The sequence below is a fragment of the Phalangium opilio genome, unplaced genomic scaffold (assembly GCF_054372755.1).
Source record: "Phalangium opilio isolate 3A_F unplaced genomic scaffold, DU_Popi_V2 ptg000352l_1, whole genome shotgun sequence".
Lineage (NCBI taxonomy): Eukaryota > Metazoa > Arthropoda > Arachnida > Opiliones > Phalangiidae > Phalangium > Phalangium opilio.
The window spans coordinates 2,959,301-2,979,269 of NW_028324228.1; the positions used below are offsets into that span (position 1 = coordinate 2,959,301).

A 19,969-nucleotide genomic window follows, 5' to 3' on the forward strand; every position below is an offset into this window, starting at 1 on the left:
TTAATAATGAAGGGAACGCTAGCAGACAACCGCTTTTTCTTGGGGTAGCTGGTTTAAAGTCTTCTGTCATTGACTTTGAATAAATGACCTATTATTGACCCAAATAAGGCACATAACATAATCATACCTAACTATCAAATAATGTCAGGCAAAACGTTACTTAAATCAATTTAATTGAAGCATGAAAAGTAACACACGATAAAAATAAAATGAAATACATTTATTTAATTCATTGAAAAAATCCCCTCTTAACCGAAACCTCTTTAATAAAAGTTTAAATAGGACGAGTAGCAAAGGTTGCGTAAGAAGTCAATACACTATACATTTCATAGTTAATATTAAGCGATTAATTTAGCCTTCACTTTACAGCAAATCACGAAGCTCTTCCAAAGTTAATATCGGACGAGTATTGATATCGTTAGTTATTTTGAAGTAGATATTTGATAAATTATCAAAAAAAGTTTCAAGTGTGAATCTCTGAAATACGGTAGGGGTTGGGAAGAGTGGTTTTTTACCTCTCTAATTGACATTTGTATATGAAAGTCAGTCTAAATGAAAACTTTTTCTCTCGCGGCAACTAGATCATTAATAAGCAGTCCCAATATTGAGTGTGACATCATTAAAATAGAACATTGTTATAATATTTTTTCCAAACGGTCTTATGAACCCGTTTTTGTTTAACTAGTGAACTAAGAGTAGGTTCTTTCTAACTAATGGAGGTTTTCTATTCATGACATGAACAAACACAAACTTAGTATTATAAGCATTTTTAGTCAACCATAATGTCTCTTGTTTTGCCAGGACTCCATTCCAAAGCTGCCATCAAACTTTAAGGTAGTCTATGTTGACGACATGGTGATGTTTTCCCCGGAAGTGGAATATTTTAAGCGTTAAGCGCCGACATGATTTAACACATCAACACATCTTGATCCTTCAGTCCTTCCTTTTATTGTCTATTTCCGCTTAACATAGACTACCTTAAAGCTGGATAACAGTTTTGAAATGGATTCCTGGCAAAACTAGAGACATTATGGTAGCCTAAAAATACCCGTAATATAAATTTTCTGTTTATTCATGCCATGAATCAAAACCGACAATAGTTATAAACATCATCTTCTTAGTTGACTAGTTAAAAAACATGGGTTTATAAGTCCGTTTGAAATATATTATAACAAAGTTTTATTTTATTGATATCACACCAAATATTGGGACTTCTTATTACTGAACAAGTAGTCGCGACAGAAAGTTTTCATTTAGGCTGACTGTATCATGATTCTTCCCAACATCAGAACATTTGCAGCAAGGTTACTAAACCAAATCACATACGTAATAAATAATTCCCTCCTCATATCTCTTTAGCGCTTAACTATGTGCTCTTGTTAATTTTTTCCCCCGTGAAGACGAGGTTTTTGGGTTCAAAATTAAGGATTTAGTACCAAAAAGCAATAGAATTCATCCCACGCTGCGATACATGCCTGAAGTTTGATGAGCAGGTGAGCAAACAAGAAAGGGTGAGATTGGGAAGAATCATGTTAGTTAACTTATGTATTAAGAGGAGACAGTTTCATCCTTCATCTATTATCCCCCGATAATTTAACAGATTCTACTCCTTGGTTCATTCAAACTTCTTGTTTTTACTTTGTCCTGGCATGAAAAGAACTCTTACAATATCATAATATTTTCCATTTGCAAAATATTAAATGAAAATGTGATTCTTTTAGTAGTGTTGGATAACTAAGAATAATGTTGAGGTGTAACGAGATGATAGTGTCTACAGGCCAATGGGCCAATGGAGTGGTCAGCAGAACTCTTAATGACTTTTGAATAGTTCAGTATTTTAAACTTCAACGCCTGTAGTTGTTTCTCAAATATAGCAATAGTTTCATAATCAGGCTATTAGAAGCCATCCATTGCTTTGATATGGAGCATCTGACCCATACCAAAAGTAGGATAACGGGCTAGAAGTAAAGAGCTCTAGCATTGGTAATAGATTCTGGCACTAGTGAACAAATTTGAGGATTTTATGCCGCTTCCATCGCGCCTAAACTAGAGAAAAAAAAATTGGTCAATTTCCAAGAACATTTTCCACCCCCTTCCCCAGGCCCGTAGCCAGAAAAGTTACGCAGAGGGGGCAGAATCTTTCTGTGAGGGGGCATGACAAATGGAATTTTTTTTATAGAATAACATAAAAATCAAAATGTTAGACAAATATTTCCGCAAGTATTTCATTATTGACACTCATTTAACATTTGAAAATCAAACTTTTTTAAAAAGTTTAAAAAAAAATAAATTCTTAATAAACAATTCTAAATCTAAATTTCTAGTCAGATCTTTTTCGTAGGCTAGGGAAGTTAAGTTTCACTTTCTTTCATGTGACATAGCTCGTAATTAAAGTGAAAATACCCGAGTAGGGCAGAAAAAGCTTGCCTCGCAACTTCGCAAGTCGCTGTTGAGGCGTCAAATGTATACCCGAGGGGTCGGTGATTCATGAAATCCCGTACGCTACCCGTGAAATCAAACTTAAGAAATCCGAAATCAATACTGATTTCGAAATCAAATAAAAAATCCAAAATCAGCAACGAAATCACAAAATCATTAAAGAAATCATAAAATCAGGAAAAATTAATCAAAAATGTCTTGATTAGAATCAAGACCTAAAAAGTATCGATAAGAATGAGGTTATCACTTGTCTGAAGGATCAGATATTAATTTTTCTTTTTAATTGAAACATAAATGCATGCTTAAGGAAAAACAACGTTCCATTACCGTTTTCCGTTGAAATAAATTATTTTACTGGTAATCAATTTCAAAAATTTACTTATCTCGGCTTTTCGACCACAATTCCATTCCCCGAAAACATTTTATCATTACATTAATTACTTTAGGGAGAGTACGTGTATGGTTTTGCGTTGTAAAAGGTTCCTAAAGACGTTACATCCCCATTCGTGACTGGAACGATTCGCAGTGGAACATTTTAATTATTCTAAAACCAATGGCGCCAAATTCAATAGGGACAGTTAGATTTTTACTCGCGGTTTTGCAAAATGATGTAATATCAAGTGTACTTTAGTCAACCGTCGTATTGTTCTTTCTCATAGTTCAGGGCATGATCAGTGTTACTGCCCAATTTCTCTCTCTAGTTTCTAACAATGGTTAGAGACTATTTGATATGGCACGGCACAACGTTATATACATTTGTAAATTCTAAGTAGCACAAAAGGAAAAAGAATCCATTTTTTTATATTTTGGTTTGAAATAAATAAACTCATGATAGTAGTTATAACGAACAGAAAGTCAAGGGAATAGCACCGGTAATGAGCAGCAAAAAAAGAGGAAAATTTGCTTCAAGTTAGCAGAGGGACATGGTAGTGAAAATAGTAATCTAGATTTTTGTTCGTTCAAACCTTAATATATCATAAAAAATTCAAGTGGGGAGGCGGCACTACCTAGAAAGATTGATTTTGGCAGATAACAGCGAAAAAATTATGTTCTACACACACTGGGACTATGGGAGAGTTTCAGGGCCGCAGGTCGCACATGATGAAATTTCAAGTCCAGTTTACATCAATTCTCCCTGGTCGTACTAGTAGCAGGTTAAGCTATAGTTTGCTCAGGTCCTGTTAGTCTCGAAAGGGTTATATAGTCCTTGTAACTTTTAAAAGGTTGTTGTCATGGCTAAACAGACCGCTATTACAGTTTTTTATTGTATTATAGGATATTTTGACACGATATCTCCCAAAAGTAATTAATGTAATGATAAAATGTTTTCGGGGAATGGAATTGTGGTCGAAAAGCCGAGATAAGTAAATTTTTGAAATTGATTACCAGTAAAATAATTTATTTCAACGGAAAACGGTAATGGAACGTTGTTTTTCCTTAAGCATGCATTTATGTTTCAATTAAAAAGAAAAATTAATATCTGATCCTTCAGACAAGTGATAACCTCATTCTTATCGATACTTTTTAGGTCTTGATTCTAATCAAGACATTTTTGATTAATATCTGTTCCTTCAGTCTTCATTTTAATTAAAAAGGTTAAGAAACTGTTTTACATATATAAAAGGGACCATAACTTTAGCTCAATCAGACATTTATTTATAATGATACTTCAAAAAAAAAAGTAAATCAATAAAAGTTTGTATTCTTATTGTAATTAATATAATACAATTTTTTGCAATCATTTATTGAAACGCGAGGCGCCCCCTTAAAAATTCCAGAAATAGGACCAAATTGACAATTTTAGAAAATTTTTAAAAATGCTGATTCCCGGGGCAAGCACCCACAAGTACCCGGCGCAAGTACCCACAAGTACCTACAAGCACCCACAAGTACCTACAAGCACCCACAAGTACCTACAAGCACCCACAAGTACCTACAAGCACCCACAAGTACCTACAAGCACCCACAAGTACCTACAAGCACCCACAAGTACCCACAAGTACCAACAAGCACCTACAAGTACCCACAAGTACCCACAAGTACCTACAAGCACCCACAAGTACCTACAAGCACCCACAAGTACCTTCAAGCACCCACAAGTACCTACAAGCACCCACAAGTACCTACAAGCACCCACATGTACCTACAAGCACTCACAAGTACCCAAAAGTACCTACAAACACCCTTAAGTACCCACAAGTACCTACAAGCACCCACAAGTACATACAAGCACCCACAAGTACCTACAAGCACCCACAAGTACCTACAAGCACCCACAAGTACCTACAGGTACCTACAAGCACCCACAAGTACCCACAAGTACCTACAAGTACCCACAAGTACCTACAAGTAACCACAAGCACCTACAAATACCCAGAAGCACCTACAAGTACCCAGAAGCACCTACAAGTACCCACAAGTACCAACAAGCACCTACAAGTACCCACAAGTACCTACAAGCACCCACAAGTACCTACAAGCACCCTTAAGTACCTACAAGCACCCTTAAGTACCCACAAGTACATACAAGCACCCACAAGTACGTACGAGCACCCACAAGTACCTACAAGTAAGCACAAGTACCTACAAGTAAGCACAAGTACCTACAAGTAAGCACAAGTACCTACAAGTACCCACAACTACCCATAAGTACCTACAAGCAAGAACCCACAAGTACCCACAAGAACCCACAAGTACCCATAAGTACCTACAAGCACCCACATGAACCCACAAGCACGTACAAGCACCCACAAGTACCCACAAGAACCCACAAGTACCTCCAAGCATCCACAACAACACACAAGCACCCACAAGTACCCAGAAGTACCCACAAGCACCTACAAGTACCCAGAAGTACCCCTTGCACCTACAAGTACCCAGAAGCACCTACAAGTACCCAGAAGCACCTACAAGTACCCAGAAGCACCTACAAGCACCCACAAGTACCTACAAGCACCCACAAGTACCTACAAGTACCCACAAGTACCCACGAGCACCCACAAGTACCCACGAGCACCCACAAGTACCTACAAGTACCCACAAGTACCCACAAGTACCCACGAGTACCCACAAGTACCTACAAGTACCCACAAGCACCCACAAGCACCTACAAGTGCCCAAAAGCACCCACAAGTACCTACAAGCACCCACAAGTACCTACAAGCACCCACAAGTACCTACAAGCACCCACAAGTACCTACAAGCACCCACAAGTACCTACAAGCACCCACAAGTACCTACAAGCACCCACAAGTACCCACAAGTACCCACAAAAACCTACAAGCACACACAAAAACCTACAAGCACCCACAAAAACCTACAAGCACCCACAAGTACCTACAAGTACCCACAAGTACCTACAAGTAAGCACAAGTACCTACAAGTAAGCACAAGTACCTACAAGCACCCACAAGTACCCACAAGTACCTACAAGTACCTACAAGCACCCACAAGTACCTACAAACACCCACAAGCACCTACAAGTACCCACAAGCACCTACAAGCATCAGGGCAAAGCGCCTACAAGAGCTCAAACGCCATGTTTTTCTTGTTTAATATCCCTCTAACAGCGTGAATCACGACAAAAACGCCGTAAGTCCAATATAAAAAATTAGGGCTAAAATGCGTGTCTCTAACAGTGGTAAAACGCCGTAATTCCAATACCCAAAACAACGTAAGTCAAAGTATGTGTTAATAATGATAAAAATCAATACTTAAACTTAATTGATCTTTATGAAACTTGAAAAGTCGGTACATTGAAGTATTATCTTTCATTTAAGATGGTTCCCAAACGTAACGAATGAATAGTTTTCCTTATATGCCTTCTGAGAAAATGCTCTTTTTTATAAAATTCCCATGTTATGTCTATGGAAGAATATTGTATCTTTCACCAAATGTCGGATTCATTTTATGGATTCTAAAACCACCCTTAGCAACTTTTATCATTATAGAATTAACTATTAGTTGGATCTCTTTGAAATTTTAACCACAAAAGTAGGGCCCAAATTTTAGTTCACTGGCAAAATTTCAAAGCGGCAAACACAATACGAAAAATGTTACGGCCAATCAAAGAACCCTCCTTTAGCATTAGAGGGAGTATCAAGTCTTATCTAAGAGAGCGACCGCTCTCCTAGAATAAACACAAAATCAACAATGAAATCACGAAATCAACATAAAAATCACGAAATCAGAAGCGAAACCACAAAATCAAAAACAAAATCAGTAAAGATATCGTGAAATCCATTCCAAAATTCACTAAATCCAAAATCCAAAGAAATCACAAAATCCGACGAAATCAAGGGAAAATCTCAAAATCCGAAAAAATCACATGAAAAACCTCAAAATCCGTCGAAATCACGGGAAAAATAGCAAAATCCGACGGAATCACGAGAAAAATCTCAAAATTCGATGAAATTCATTGGATTTTATCGAATTCTGAAATCAAACGATATCCGAAGAAATCAAATTGGATTTCGAAATCCCGTACACTTTTTCCAAAACTTCCGACCCCTCGCTGTACCCCGACATAATTTTTTGGCCCTGGATGACAAAACCAGCGATATATATCAAGGATAACGACAAAAAGCAAATGTTTCCAGTGTATCAGGGATACATATCAAAAGTGAATTTAAAACATACAAATGAATCAGGGATATATCAAGTAAAAAAATCCAAGTGTATCAGGAATATACACAGGCAAAGATAATAAAGTCTAAAATATGTTGATATACATTCTAAATAGTTTTAATATTAGTGTACCAAAATGAAAATATTCATTACAGGGGCAAAGTTAATTTGATAAGGGGGCATTGGAAAATTTTAAGGGGGCATTTAGGGGCAAACCAAAATCTTATTTGAGGGGGCAGGATATATTTTTGAGGGGGCATTGCCCCCGGGTGCCCCCCCGTGGCTACGGGCCTGCCCTTCCCCTCAACCTAAAGCCGCGGAACACGGACGCGGGTGCTTGAATGTACCGCCGCGAGGGTCTCACGTTTTGGTGGGAAAATTCAGAAACCGCTACCAAAAGGCCAACCGTTGGTGTGTTATCAAGAATATTCACTTTTGCCAAGTGAAGAATTATTTTACCTCGATACTTCTAGTCTCTTATCCTACTTCTGCCGATACTTAACCCCCATGGGAATTAAACCTCCACCGTCCTTCACAATTTAAATCCTCCACCTACAAAATGTTAATACCCCATCACCACGATTTAAATAGTGCGCCTCCACAGGAGGCGGCTAATGTTCAAGTATAGCCTTATGGCTGTCCATAAGATATTGTTATTCCTTAAATTATACTTGCGCCCCTTTGTATGTATTCCTGTTTCCGCAGTTTTGTCGTCAACTTCAAAATATTTAAACGTTTGGGTTAATGAAACCTTAGCCTTACCACATTTTGTATAAAATAAAAATTAGCATCATACAATAGAGCAGATTCATTAAAATCTATGACTAATGAATACGACATTCAAAAGCCTAAAATTTTTCGATTCAAAATATCATCCGGATTCAACTGACGTCTTGAATTTCCAAACTATCTGAAAACATTAAGGTAGCGTTATGGCGTTACTCACGTTCTATAATAAATATTTCTGGCACCAGCATCCATTCCAAGTGAAGTAGGAAACGAGAAATATATGTTGAACAGAGTCTCGTCAGAATAATGTATGTAGAAGTCTGGTAGTATTTCCTCGCAGAAATATTTCAATGTTATGAACAAACCATTCAGTGAGAAAAATGTCAATGATTTTCCTTGACCAATGTCTGGCAACTCGTTTACATAGTCTCCGAAATCACTAAGCACTGATTTATATTTTAGCATGCTCTTATAAATGTGTCGTTGTTCTTCATTGCGAAACTCCTTAAAAATAAGAGATTTTGGCTTTACTATATACTAATAAAACTAAGTTCATAACATTCCTCATTGTCTACGCCCATCGTGTAATATATATAGACCTACGGTGAAAACCCTTTTATCAGCACAACTTTCCTTTTTGTAAGATTTAACATTAGGAAAGCCCACACATGAGCAGTCCCCATATGAGCGGATTTCAAAATAGCGGTCCTCATAACAGCAGTTCCCTAAATGGCAGTTACGCGTTTGAGCAATTACCGTTACAGCAGTTCTCTAAAGAGCGGGAAAAAAATGGATATGCGAAAAACGGTAGTTGTTTATTATGGTGCAAGCTCGCCCAGCTGGGTTATAAGGACTCAAAAAGAACTAAGTCAGATATGGATAATTTGGTTTGGTCAAAGTTGGTTATTTCAACTAAATAGTATTAGGTCAGGTTAGGTTTTGTTTCGATTGGTTAGACTTAGGTTAGTAATATTTTGGAAATATTGTAACAATGTTACGCCTTTTCTAAAATATTGTTGTTTATCTTCATTGACACCCCAAATAATATAGTTTTTCCAAAACAATTACTGTTTACAATTATCTACTTCCGAAATAATATAACCATTCTCGAATTATAATATACCTTTTCCAAAAAATTACTGTTTACAATTATCTACTTCTGAAATAAAATAACCTTTCTCGAATTATAATATGCCTTTTCCAAAAAATTACTGTTTAAAATTATCTACTTCTGAAATAAAATAGAATTATTTTTCTATCCTGGTATGAGAATTGTAAATTGATATTTAAGTGTACTTTTAAAAAAAATTCATAAACACGATCCTTTAGTAGGTCACATTACTGATTAAATGATCACAGAAAATAGTAGTTTTTGAAACCAACGAATACAACTGTATTGTTAAGAAATGCGCAAAACTCAAGACAAAAACGGCTATTTCCCAAAATAGCAGCCGCTATTTCTAAAACAGCAGTTTTGAAAAACACCGCTGTTTTTTGGAATCGCGGTTGCTATTTCGAGAACTGCTCTACCTGCACTGCTCATACGAGGTACACCCTAACATTAAGCCTAGGAATTTCCTCTTTTATCAAGTGCTTTTGCATACAATGGAGTTTTTTTGATGTTTTCCAAAAGGGTTATGAAGAGCATTTCGGGGGTCCGACGTTGACAAAAAAAGCGTACGTACTTCAAACTTATGCAAAAATTTGATTTCAGATTCCATCTCAAAGATTTGCTATTTTAATTCATATTTCGCAATTTTATTAAGTTTTTGATCACAATTACCTTCCGAGTGACTATATCACAGAGACGACGGTACTGCGTCTGTCTGTGTTTCAGTCTGTTGTTACACCCCAAATTGAAGCAAACGTTTTCGCACAGAAAGGAAGAAAATTGTGTTTCACTACGCCAATTATTCTACTCGATTTCGATGCGCGCTTTAACCGGCCACTATTCCTCCATCTGCCGAACAGTAGTCCATCCCAAAGAGCAATCAATCTGTACTTATTGACTTGAAAAACCACAATCTTCCTGTCTTTTTCTTAACCTACTCTACATAGACCCCGACATCTAATTATGGGCCACTAGCATCACCATCTTCTGGCATTGTCTACCACACAAAACATCCATCTGTAGCACTTTTTTTTCGATTGAACTTAACTTCACATTCCAATACCCATATTGATTACTAATTTATCACTCTTAGTGGTTTCGAAAGATAGTCCTTGCTTCGCCAAGGAAGCAAAACTCATTTTTAAATATTATGTATCAACTTTTGGGAGGAACCGTTATTCAGGAAATATGTTAGATCTGTAGTTATCAAACTTAATCATACTCTTTTTCATGAATATAGTACTTTTCTAAATCGTAACTAACTGTTGGATTAGTCAAAAAGTATATTGCACCGTATAAGAGCATACTATGGTAAATATTCGTTGGAACTGCAGGAAACGAAATGACAATTACCAGATAATTATAATAATTTTCCGGGAATTTAATTGTGCTAATTGAACAAAACAATGAGCAGACCTAACAAAAGTGCAACCCCTGATCTGGAGACCTTGGGTCTAACAACTAGTAAAAAAATAATGAGCTCGTAATGCAACGGGATTTTCCTAATAGCAATAATACACAGAAAAAAGAGTGATTAGGTTTGCAACATCTGAACATGTTATAAAGTTAAACATTGGTGTGAGGTAATGTTTATTTCTTCAATGTTGATGTCTAATTACATCTCTGTTTCTCTAAGGATCCTTAAAATGTGTTCCAAATAGGAACACTTCTTATTTTATCACGTTTAAGAGGTAAACACAGAATAATCTTAACACTAAGCTAAACGTCAACGCTTACCAGGTGTTATTTGACGTAACATGTTTTTAATACGTTGGTATATAGCTTAAATTTTTTTAAATCTTTATTTTAAGAAGAATTATAATATTTTAGAAAAACAACTAAAAAGTGGAGGTATATTTTACCACAAGGTGAATAATCTAACACCTTGTGGCGATATTAATAATGTAAGCCATAATGACTTTCATTTAATATTGAGAAAAGGACTTCCTTTACTCAAATTTTGAGCAAAATATATGTTTAAAGTGATGGTTCGACATGAGGAATAAATAAGCTTTCTTGGCTTTAATAATAGAACAACATTTCCAACAGGTCGGCTAGATTTGTTTTAATAGGTTTATTCCCATTGCGCAGAATTCAATTAGACCGAATCCCGCCAAAGTTTCTAATGAATTTAGCCCAACCGCGGGTGTTGGTATTTACAATTCAAACGACGCTATTAGTCGAATTAAGAGACCTCAAAAGTGCTAGCGTTTTTAATACATTCGTGCTGCCTTGGAAACGCCAATATTTGACGACTATGCAACAAGATGATAATAAAAACGACCTCGGGAAGTTTTCAACACCGTGTGTTCTAAATATATAATGTAATAGTATACAGAAAAAGTGAAAATTGGACTTGGGTTAAGCATTTAACAAAAACACTTTCGTCCAATAAAACCTTTTTGTTCAAAACCAGGTTAGGTTCGTAATATTTTATAAATCATTTAACATTGTTAAGCCTTTTCCAAAATATTGATGTTTATCTTCATTGACTTCTCAAATAATATGCCTTTTCCAAAAAGTTACTGTTCGGTTAGGTTTGGTTTGGTTTGGTTAGGACGTCTCTTCCTCCTTGGGGCGGTTATACCCATCAAGTACAGTAAAACGGGCCCGGCTGGCTTAAAGTATTTTCATAATGAATATAACATAAAAAAATAAATCAATATTAGCAACTGATTTTATTATTTCATATATTGTTGATTTATTACTATTTCGTTCTTATAATCCTTAGTTCTAAAATAATAATTTCGAAAATGTTTGGATCTAGTGTTCATTTTACGTAGGCCGTAAATTGTTTTAAGTTAATTTAATTTAAATTCCATCGAGAAAACCCGAAGCGAGGGTTTTCGGTGCAATCGGATTGTCCCGTTTTACAGCATCGTAAATCCTCCGAAGTGAGAGACTGAGAGTTATTCAGTCGAATGGGGTTTGTACGGTTGAATGGGACTCGGCACAATGTTACTAAAGTGTTTAAATTAAGCTAAGTTGAAGTTCAACGGAAATTGTGTTTTCCCACGAGAAGCGGCACGAGTTTTTCTGAAAACAATGTATCTTATTTCGCAGCTATTATATCAACGTATTTAAAGCGACGCAGTTCGTAACACCATTCAAAATATTTCAAGATAAACCTGCAAATATCTTTAAAACTAAGCTTATAAACCCTTAAACACGATAGGAAGCTAAGCTTATAAACCTTTAGTCATGTTTAAAACCTAAACATATAATCCTGAAAACATGTTATACAACTAGACATATAATCGTGTAAACACGTTTTGTTACTAAGCATTATAGCACAATAATATGACATATACCACCTTAAACATGTTTAAATACTAGATATGACAAGCGATCAACACATCTTGAACCTAAACATAAAGTGTTGCAAACCTAAACACCATTCTTTTTTAAACATGAGTGTTTTTAAACATGATAAAATATCTGTTGCATTTTCGTGTTTAGGCAAGTGTTTAGTTTCTAAACACTTTTTTTCTGTGTAGATGCATATTCAAGGAAAATAAAAGAGGAGATAATATTCCACATTCCTCGGAGTAGTAGTAATTCCACCTACTTGTTTTCGGTTTGATTTCGTATTTTTCGAGAAAGCCTAATTTTTTTCTTTAACTAATAGAGGCTCGTAGTTAAAAAAAAATCAGTTTTATAAAACTTATATCTGCTTGCGATAAGCAATGGCTAAATTACTTCCTAAAATATCTATGAAACTAAAAGTAAAGTACAACATTAGTAACCAACTTTGAAGTAATCATGTTCCGCAGTGGCGTTCACAACAATGGGTTTGATATTTTTTATTTTCACAATTTGCGTTAGGCTGTCAATATATCTCGGGGATGAAGGTAATGATATTTTGGACAGTAGCATGCTTCGAAAAAACGCTCCCATCAACATCGTCATTAAAATCCAAGCACATCCGAATATCCAAGTTTCAAATCGAGAGTGGTTTAAATCGTTTATTTCTATATAAAGAAACTCAGAAACATGAGTTATACATTTGAGAACCAAATTTTTAGGGGTGTGCGAATACCACTTTTTGGGTATCGAACCGGTTATCGAATACCAAAATATTTTCCTTATCAAATACCGAATCGAATAGTTTATTTCAAATCGAATACCGAATAGTTGGGCCTTGGTATTTTTTTCCTTCCCGATTAATAGCGAATAGTTAAGCCTAGTAATTGCGAATATTTAACCCTAATATTCGCGAATACTAGGCCAACTATTCGCGGTTAATCGGGTAATAACCCTAATATTCGCCAATAGTCAATACAAAGCAAGGAGAAGAACATTTTTTAAGCTCCTAAATTTCAAAATACCTCTCCCCATTGGTGGTCAAGTATTTCTTAAAATTTTCCTATGCACTGGCTGGTAGTTTTTGATGGGAGACAAATAAAATTGGGATGATCTTTTTTTTTAAATAAGGTGGGTCTCTCTAGTGCCAAGGACCTAAATTTATGGTAGTCGAACTTTAACCGAATAGTCAGTTCGGTATTCGATATTCGAATCGAATAGTGAAAATGGGCTTATCGAATACCGAATCGAATTATTCGGTTCGGTATTCGATCGAATTATTCGAAAGAGAGGGAGATGACGGCTAATGCTAAAGAAAGTCGATCGTCATTTCGGTTCAGTTCAACTGATACAAGACATTAATTCTAGGATTTTTATTAATCGGAGGAATTAACTTTTTGGTTTCGTACGAGAGGTTAACGTTTAAAATCATTTTGTTCGTAACTTATAAGCACCTTGATCCAATAGCAATCCAGATGCCTCAAAAAACCTTTTTCCGTAAAACTCAAACAACGGTTTCATTTTTCTTTGGTAAATAACTACGCATAGTAATGGGAAAATGGCTAGTGTTGTAAGGACTGCAATCCATACCTAGAAATATATTAAAAAAATTTACATTGAAATTAACGTAGTAATAGAGATAGATGTAATTTTAGAATACGAATGGAGAACGGTTAGTAATTACTTCAGTCCAACTCGTAGCGCAGTATAGAGCTCCTCCCTCTAACACGTTAGGAATGTTTTAAATTATCTTATTGGCTCACTTAAAATACGTTTTAGGGACGTTGCGGACGGGGACGGCAAAAAATACTTATTCCTTTTTATCTCTGTCGCTATGAGCAGCCTCTTCCTTCATACCCTCTATTCCTGCTTCTAAAATTCCATCTATCCCTGGTAGCTCCCTATAAGTACTGGACGTAGGTTATGCTTTTGTAAACAGCGGTCTCTTCCAAGACATCCAAGCCCGCCATCTATAGCTCAGTTTTACAACTTCAGTAAAGTTTGCCCATCAACCCGGATCTGGAGTTAGGTTAACCTACAGAAGTTTCGGTTTATGGTAATGGCTGTCAGACTGCCGTCAGTGTCGTGATTGGTGTGAGATTTTTAGCGTTATCTGGGAGCACGGCAGTGCTCCCAGCCAAGTCGAGCACTGACATCCTTTTCTCGAAGCAACTCGTGGCACTTTTAACCCCACTGTAACTTCGTGATGGGTACAGGTAAGAGCCTGAAATTTTGCTTGCCGCGAGGACTGTCAATCGTAACTATAGTTTCCAAATTTCAAGTTCCTACCCTATATACTTTTCGAAATATCGCAGGTGAAATTTACCTTATTTTGTCACTCACTCACTCACTCACCGATCATCAAAATTCTAAGGTACTTCTAGAGGAGATAGAAACTTAAAATTCAGGATTTAGTTATCATTTATTTTATAAGGCACAGAAAAATTAAAACATCCCGAGATTTTTATAAAATTGTTCTTTAGTTCTTAATTTTAAAACTAGATGGCGCTGCCGTCTTTTCAACAGAAATAGTGTGTTCTTGATGAAAGGACGTAATGGTCCAAAGTTAACCGAAAGTTAAATATATATTAAAGCTAATAGGAGTAGTAGTTTAAAAGAAATGTGTCGTAACTGATGCTACATTCTTTTATTAGGATATCGCGTACAATCTTTATTGCATATTCTCTGCGGGTCGAAAGGGGTAATTCAGTGTAAATATGGACAAACGTTAGCGATTATATTGGCAAACGAAGTACCACGAGAGTGTCTTGTTTTAATATAACTACCGAAGTATAACGAGAGGGTCTACAAAAAGAAGTGAGATCCTATGAAAAACATTAACATGTACAAAAATGGGCCAAGCCTCGCTTCGTGCCCTCTCCGCCGTAAAACGTTCTGAGATCCCATGTAGAGCCAAGTCTGCCTTTTGTTCTCATTCAATCGCCAATTGAACAATTATGTTATAAATTAAGTCCTTTTCCTAATTAATAACCAATATTCTTTGACTCTATCATTATTATACATCTTCGTTCGTATCAAAAATATCGTGACTTGGCAATCGCAGATAAGTAATATTAAAAGGAAGTCGAGGGGATATACACTAAATCGTTGCCGATTTTAAAATAATCGAAGGGATATTCACTAAATCGTTTATGGTCGAGGGGATATGTACAAGTTTATAAGATGAGTCGTGCACAGCCCTATGTACAAACTATATGGTGAGTTATGCATAACCCTATTTACAATTTTATAAGGCGAGTTATGCATAACCTTATGTACACCTGCGCTTGCCAAGTCACGATATTTTTGATACGAACAAAGATGTATAATAATGATAGAGTCAAAGAATATTGGTTATTAATTAGGAAAAGGACTTAATTTATAACATAATTGTTCAATTGGCGATTGAATGAGAACAAAAGGCAGACTTGGCTCTACATGGGATCTCAGAACGTTTTACGGCGGAGAGGGCACGAAGCGAGGCTTGGCCCATTTTTGTACATGTTAATGTTTTTCATAGGATAATTTTGACTTAGAATGGCTTATGTTTCTTTGCTAGGATCAATGTATATAATCACAATCATCGCATGCCCAAATGACAGACACATCTGAACACGATTTATGTGATATTAAAAGCACTAAAACGTTTTGTAAAACTGAAAAATATTGACCAGCATCTTTCGCAACCGGAAAACGTTAAAGCATGGAAAAATATTTGTCAGACTTAAAAAAGGAAAACAAATTTCCATGTCGGCGCACATAACCTATAATTAGTAATAAATCGGTCCAACTATCCCCGCTAAAAACCTTTAAATCGGTGGAAACTCAGTGCTGTATTAGGGATGCATTAAAAATGTTCTAGCAGGATGAATACTATTTTAATCATTTGAATTCATATTAATTTCCTTTTCAACACATGCGTTTAAAAATTGCACGAAATACCTATAGAATGCCAATTATTTTTTAAAATCGGGAAAATAAAGTGGACTTCTACAATTATATTCACAGCCCAACACTACGGATGGAAAACATGTTTCCTTCCGCGCTTTTCTCTCTCAAACCTTTCCTCGTTGGCTACCACTTACTTCCGTTTGCTTTCCCGCTTATTAAAAATTTCTTTCGCGCCAAAATCATTCCTCTGGTTTAGTTCACAAATTCGCCGCTGCGTTTCGCATATACCCTTTTCCCTTCAGTGCTGGGAGACAATGCTGATGCACAGCGATGTTATATCGTCCAGTACTTCTAGGGAGCTGTAATATGATCCACTTCTGTTGGTAGTAAGTACTACCAGGATTAATATAAAGGCTTTACGAGCAATGAACTCGGCCATGAACATCAATGTCGGTAGTGGGAAACATAACTTGATCGAGGTTACGCGGTCCTGGTGCTAGAGAATGAGAATTCGGAATTGTAATTTCAAAAGGAGTCCTAATTGAAAACGTGAAACGACCACAGTCACACCTCCTGCCCAATCACTAAATATTATATCTTCCCCAAAACTCGTGATAATGCATTTCCTCTTGCCACATGTCTTTGAATATCAGAGAGGGTTTATTGAAAATGACGATTTTAGCCGTTAAAGGGTATTTCCTTGGCAAAGGTTCACGGATTCAAGTCGCTCTATTGCTTGTAAAGCCTTTTAATAAATATTCCTGGTAGTACTTTCTTGTCTTGTGACGTAATATAGGCCTATCTTGAGCATATTCTAATAGGTTTAGTGTAAGCGTAAAAAAACAATGGGAAATATGCTTAAAATTGAATGTCCCTTGCTTGATTCTGCTAATATTCGATTTATTTGAAACTTACCGATATATCAAAAATTGACATCATGTCCCAAAATCCAAACTCAATGTTCAGAACGCCACCACTAATTATTTTACTTGGTGTGATGAAAATAGGACCACCGACGCTTATGATAGAAAATGCGTCAGAGTCTTTGAGTTGCACCGTTGGAATTGCAATATCAGATATCTAGAAATATTTCAAGTGCAGATATATAATGTTACGATATTCATTCTCTCTATCATACCTATCATAAGTATGGGTCAAGCAGTCACCCTTTATCAAAAAGAAGAGGGCTTTCTCGTAGACAAGCTTAAATTCTCTTTGTGACGGATTTGTCGTAAACACGATTTTCTACTGTAATCCCTATCCCTACCAGTCATATAAGTCCTTATGGCTGACCCATACTTTGGCATCATTGGTTTATAATTTTAGTCAATATAGCACATAAAGTAGTATTTCAAATCGGAACTACAATATTTAAGAAGACACGAGCAATTCAGTACACTTAGAGGAGACTACGCGTTAGACTTCCTTGTGACGGGGTAAAATTCTAAAGGACGCCTATACTGAGTGTTTTCATTCCTGCCTGGTTTACAGATAAGCCGCCCAAGGTCGTAGACTCCAGTAAGTTAGCCAACTTACTCACACTTCCTTTAATATTGTTTTCAATATTTTATATACTCTAGAAGGTAAGATTCAAGTTAAGGTCTTTTGTTGTCGTCATACATTTTCGAAGAGTGAGCGTGCCAATCCATTTAGGTTTCCATCATTGTCTCTCATTTCAATTGCTCGTTCGTTATCCGAAGTAGTTAATTTTATTTGATACCCACTGCAATATTAAATATTTCAAACATTTTTTTAAGTTCGGGGAAAGGCAAATAAAACTAATAGAAAGTGAGGCATTGGATTTCATGAGAGCCTTCGCTATTGCCCTGTATGATGTTTAAGATGACAAGTTTCGTTTTCTGTAAAGTCCTTTGATGAATCAATTAGCGATCTGATTAATGATATTATCTTCGGCTTTTTGAGGCATTGGGGCGTGAATAATATTTTTGGACCTTGGTACATGGGCAAACCCTCTGCCTCTACCACTCCTTAAAGAGTTTTAGCTGGGAACGAGTAGCTCACACCAACTCGTTTTCCATAAATCTCGCCGAGTTCAGTAAGCCTCAATCCTTTCCTAAATCTATACCCATAAAACTGGGTAGTTCCATTCCTTTCCCAAGCAAAACATCATTGTAATTTTCACGTCTCTTACAAGTATTTAATTCAAAACTGATAGTTTTTCACTCCTCTCTCTCTGCTCATTTTCTCTCGTAGTTTTAATAAACCTCCTCTCATCTCAATTAAGTTAAAATTGAAAGTTTTTCATTCCTCACACTGCTCATTTTCTCTAGTAGCTTTATTGTACCTCCTCTCATCTCATTCTCAATTAAGATAAAATCGATTAAAACCTAGGCCTAGCATAACTTCAAATTATTCCGTGTCACTCCAATAATGATTGCAACACTCATTGCAACATAAATTATACCTACTTTTGATAAATTCTGCTTTTGAACTTCATTATTTTTTGGAATCAGAATCAGTACTTGTGGTGTAAAGCACCGACTACTTATGTTGTCAAGAAACGTCCGGAAAGCAGTGATTCTCGAACGATAAGCCTGAAGACGATGCCATTCAACCTTGGTGTCGATAAGGTCCTACACTAACGTGAACTTTGTTTCTAGGTTTACTTTCCAATTTTGACATTTCAAACTAAACTTAATAAGAACCATCCAATAAAAAAGAGAGCGCGCGTCAAGGTACATCACGGGTGAGAGCAGCGTTCGTAAAACGGAAACTGTCAGTGTCAAAATTTTCTTTCCTAAACTTTCAGCTTAACTCTCACACTTCGTTTAAGCTATTGATTCAATATGCCAGCGTTTCCCACACTACCTGCCTAACAACGCTCGTCGAAATTGCTTGGTTCAGCCAATAAGCATTCGTATTTCACTGTCAAATACAATTTGTGTTTACAGTATGTCCAAACCTAGAGAAACGTCTCTACACTTCTATAAATCACTGAACCTTCACCTTGGCTTAACCCCCTTTACTCTTTCATTGCACAGTTATGTTTCTCTATTTCCCTCCCTAGTCTCCCGGGTGTACCTCTTATGAGCAGTTCCCGGTAGAGCATTTCTCGAAATAGCAACCGCGATTCCAAAAAAACAGCTGTGTTTTTCAAAACTGCTGTTTTAGAAATAGTGGCTGCTATTTTGGGAAATAGCAGTGTTTGTGTTGAGTTTTGCGCATTTCTTAACAATACAGTTGTATTCGTTGGTTTCAAAAACTTCCTTTTTCTGTGATCATTTAATCAGTAATGTAACCTACTAACGGATCGTGTTTATGATTTTTTTATATAGTACACTTAAATATTGTACTATTCTCCAGGCTGCATCAGTTTACAATTCTCATAGAAAAATAATTCAAGAAAGGTTGTTTTATTTCAGAAGTAGATAATTGCAAAAGTAGATAGGGGGGAAAGTAAAGCACTTGGAAGATCCCCCGCGCCATGAAAACCTAGAAACCCCCTTTCCTCTCTCTCACAGTTCCTACCCCCTCGCGTAGGAGAGGCATTGCACATTGCCAGTGCCTATTTGCAACGGAAAAATAGTTCTGAAAACAGTTTTAAAAGGATGTTTGCTAGCTGGTTAGTGACTAAGGCTTAACAAGATAGCATACTGAATTACGGATAACATCTTTAAGTGTAAACGTTAAAGTTAATAATGAATTCAAGGGAAGTAAACCTTGACGACCTGATAAAAAATTATGAAAATGACGATTTTTTTACCACGGACGATTCTGGAAGAAGAATTCGAATATTTAATTGTATGAAAGGTAATGGATCCATGAAAGAACTGTTATCGGATATGATTTGCCAGTATGATCTTCTGAAGTCAAAACATGAAGAAGATAGTGGCGGTTATTCCGCATTTC

At 36.3% G+C, this 19,969-nt stretch overlaps 1 protein-coding gene across 1 annotated transcript; it reads right to left on the reverse strand.

Annotated features, from left to right (window-relative positions):
* Positions 1 to 12,421: 12,421 nt before the first annotated feature.
* On the reverse strand, positions 12,422 to 18,066 carry LOC149602884 (uncharacterized). Its single transcript, XM_089860457.1, has 4 exons — positions 17,720 to 18,066; positions 17,015 to 17,179; positions 13,663 to 13,798; positions 12,422 to 12,876 (listed from the first exon to the last, which is right to left on the reverse strand). Exons 1-4 carry the CDS (start codon positions 17,771 to 17,773, stop codon positions 12,644 to 12,646), a joined length of 588 nt encoding a protein of 195 aa, XP_089716583.1. The 5' UTR covers positions 17,774 to 18,066; the 3' UTR covers positions 12,422 to 12,643.
* Positions 18,067 to 19,969: the final 1,903 nt, after the last annotated feature.

Coding starts and splice junctions, on each gene's coding strand:
- LOC149602884 (XM_089860457.1), bottom strand. CDS start 17,773: ATGAGAGACAATGATGGAAACCTAAATGGATTGGCACGCTCACTCTTC. Junction 17,180..17,719: donor CACGCTCACTCTTCGAAAAT/GTATGACGACAA, acceptor AAATATTTCTAG/ATATCTGATATTGCAATTCC. Junction 12,877..13,662: donor TGGATTGCTATTGGATCAAG/GTGCTTATAAGT, acceptor TTCTTTATATAG/AAATAAACGATTTAAACCAC.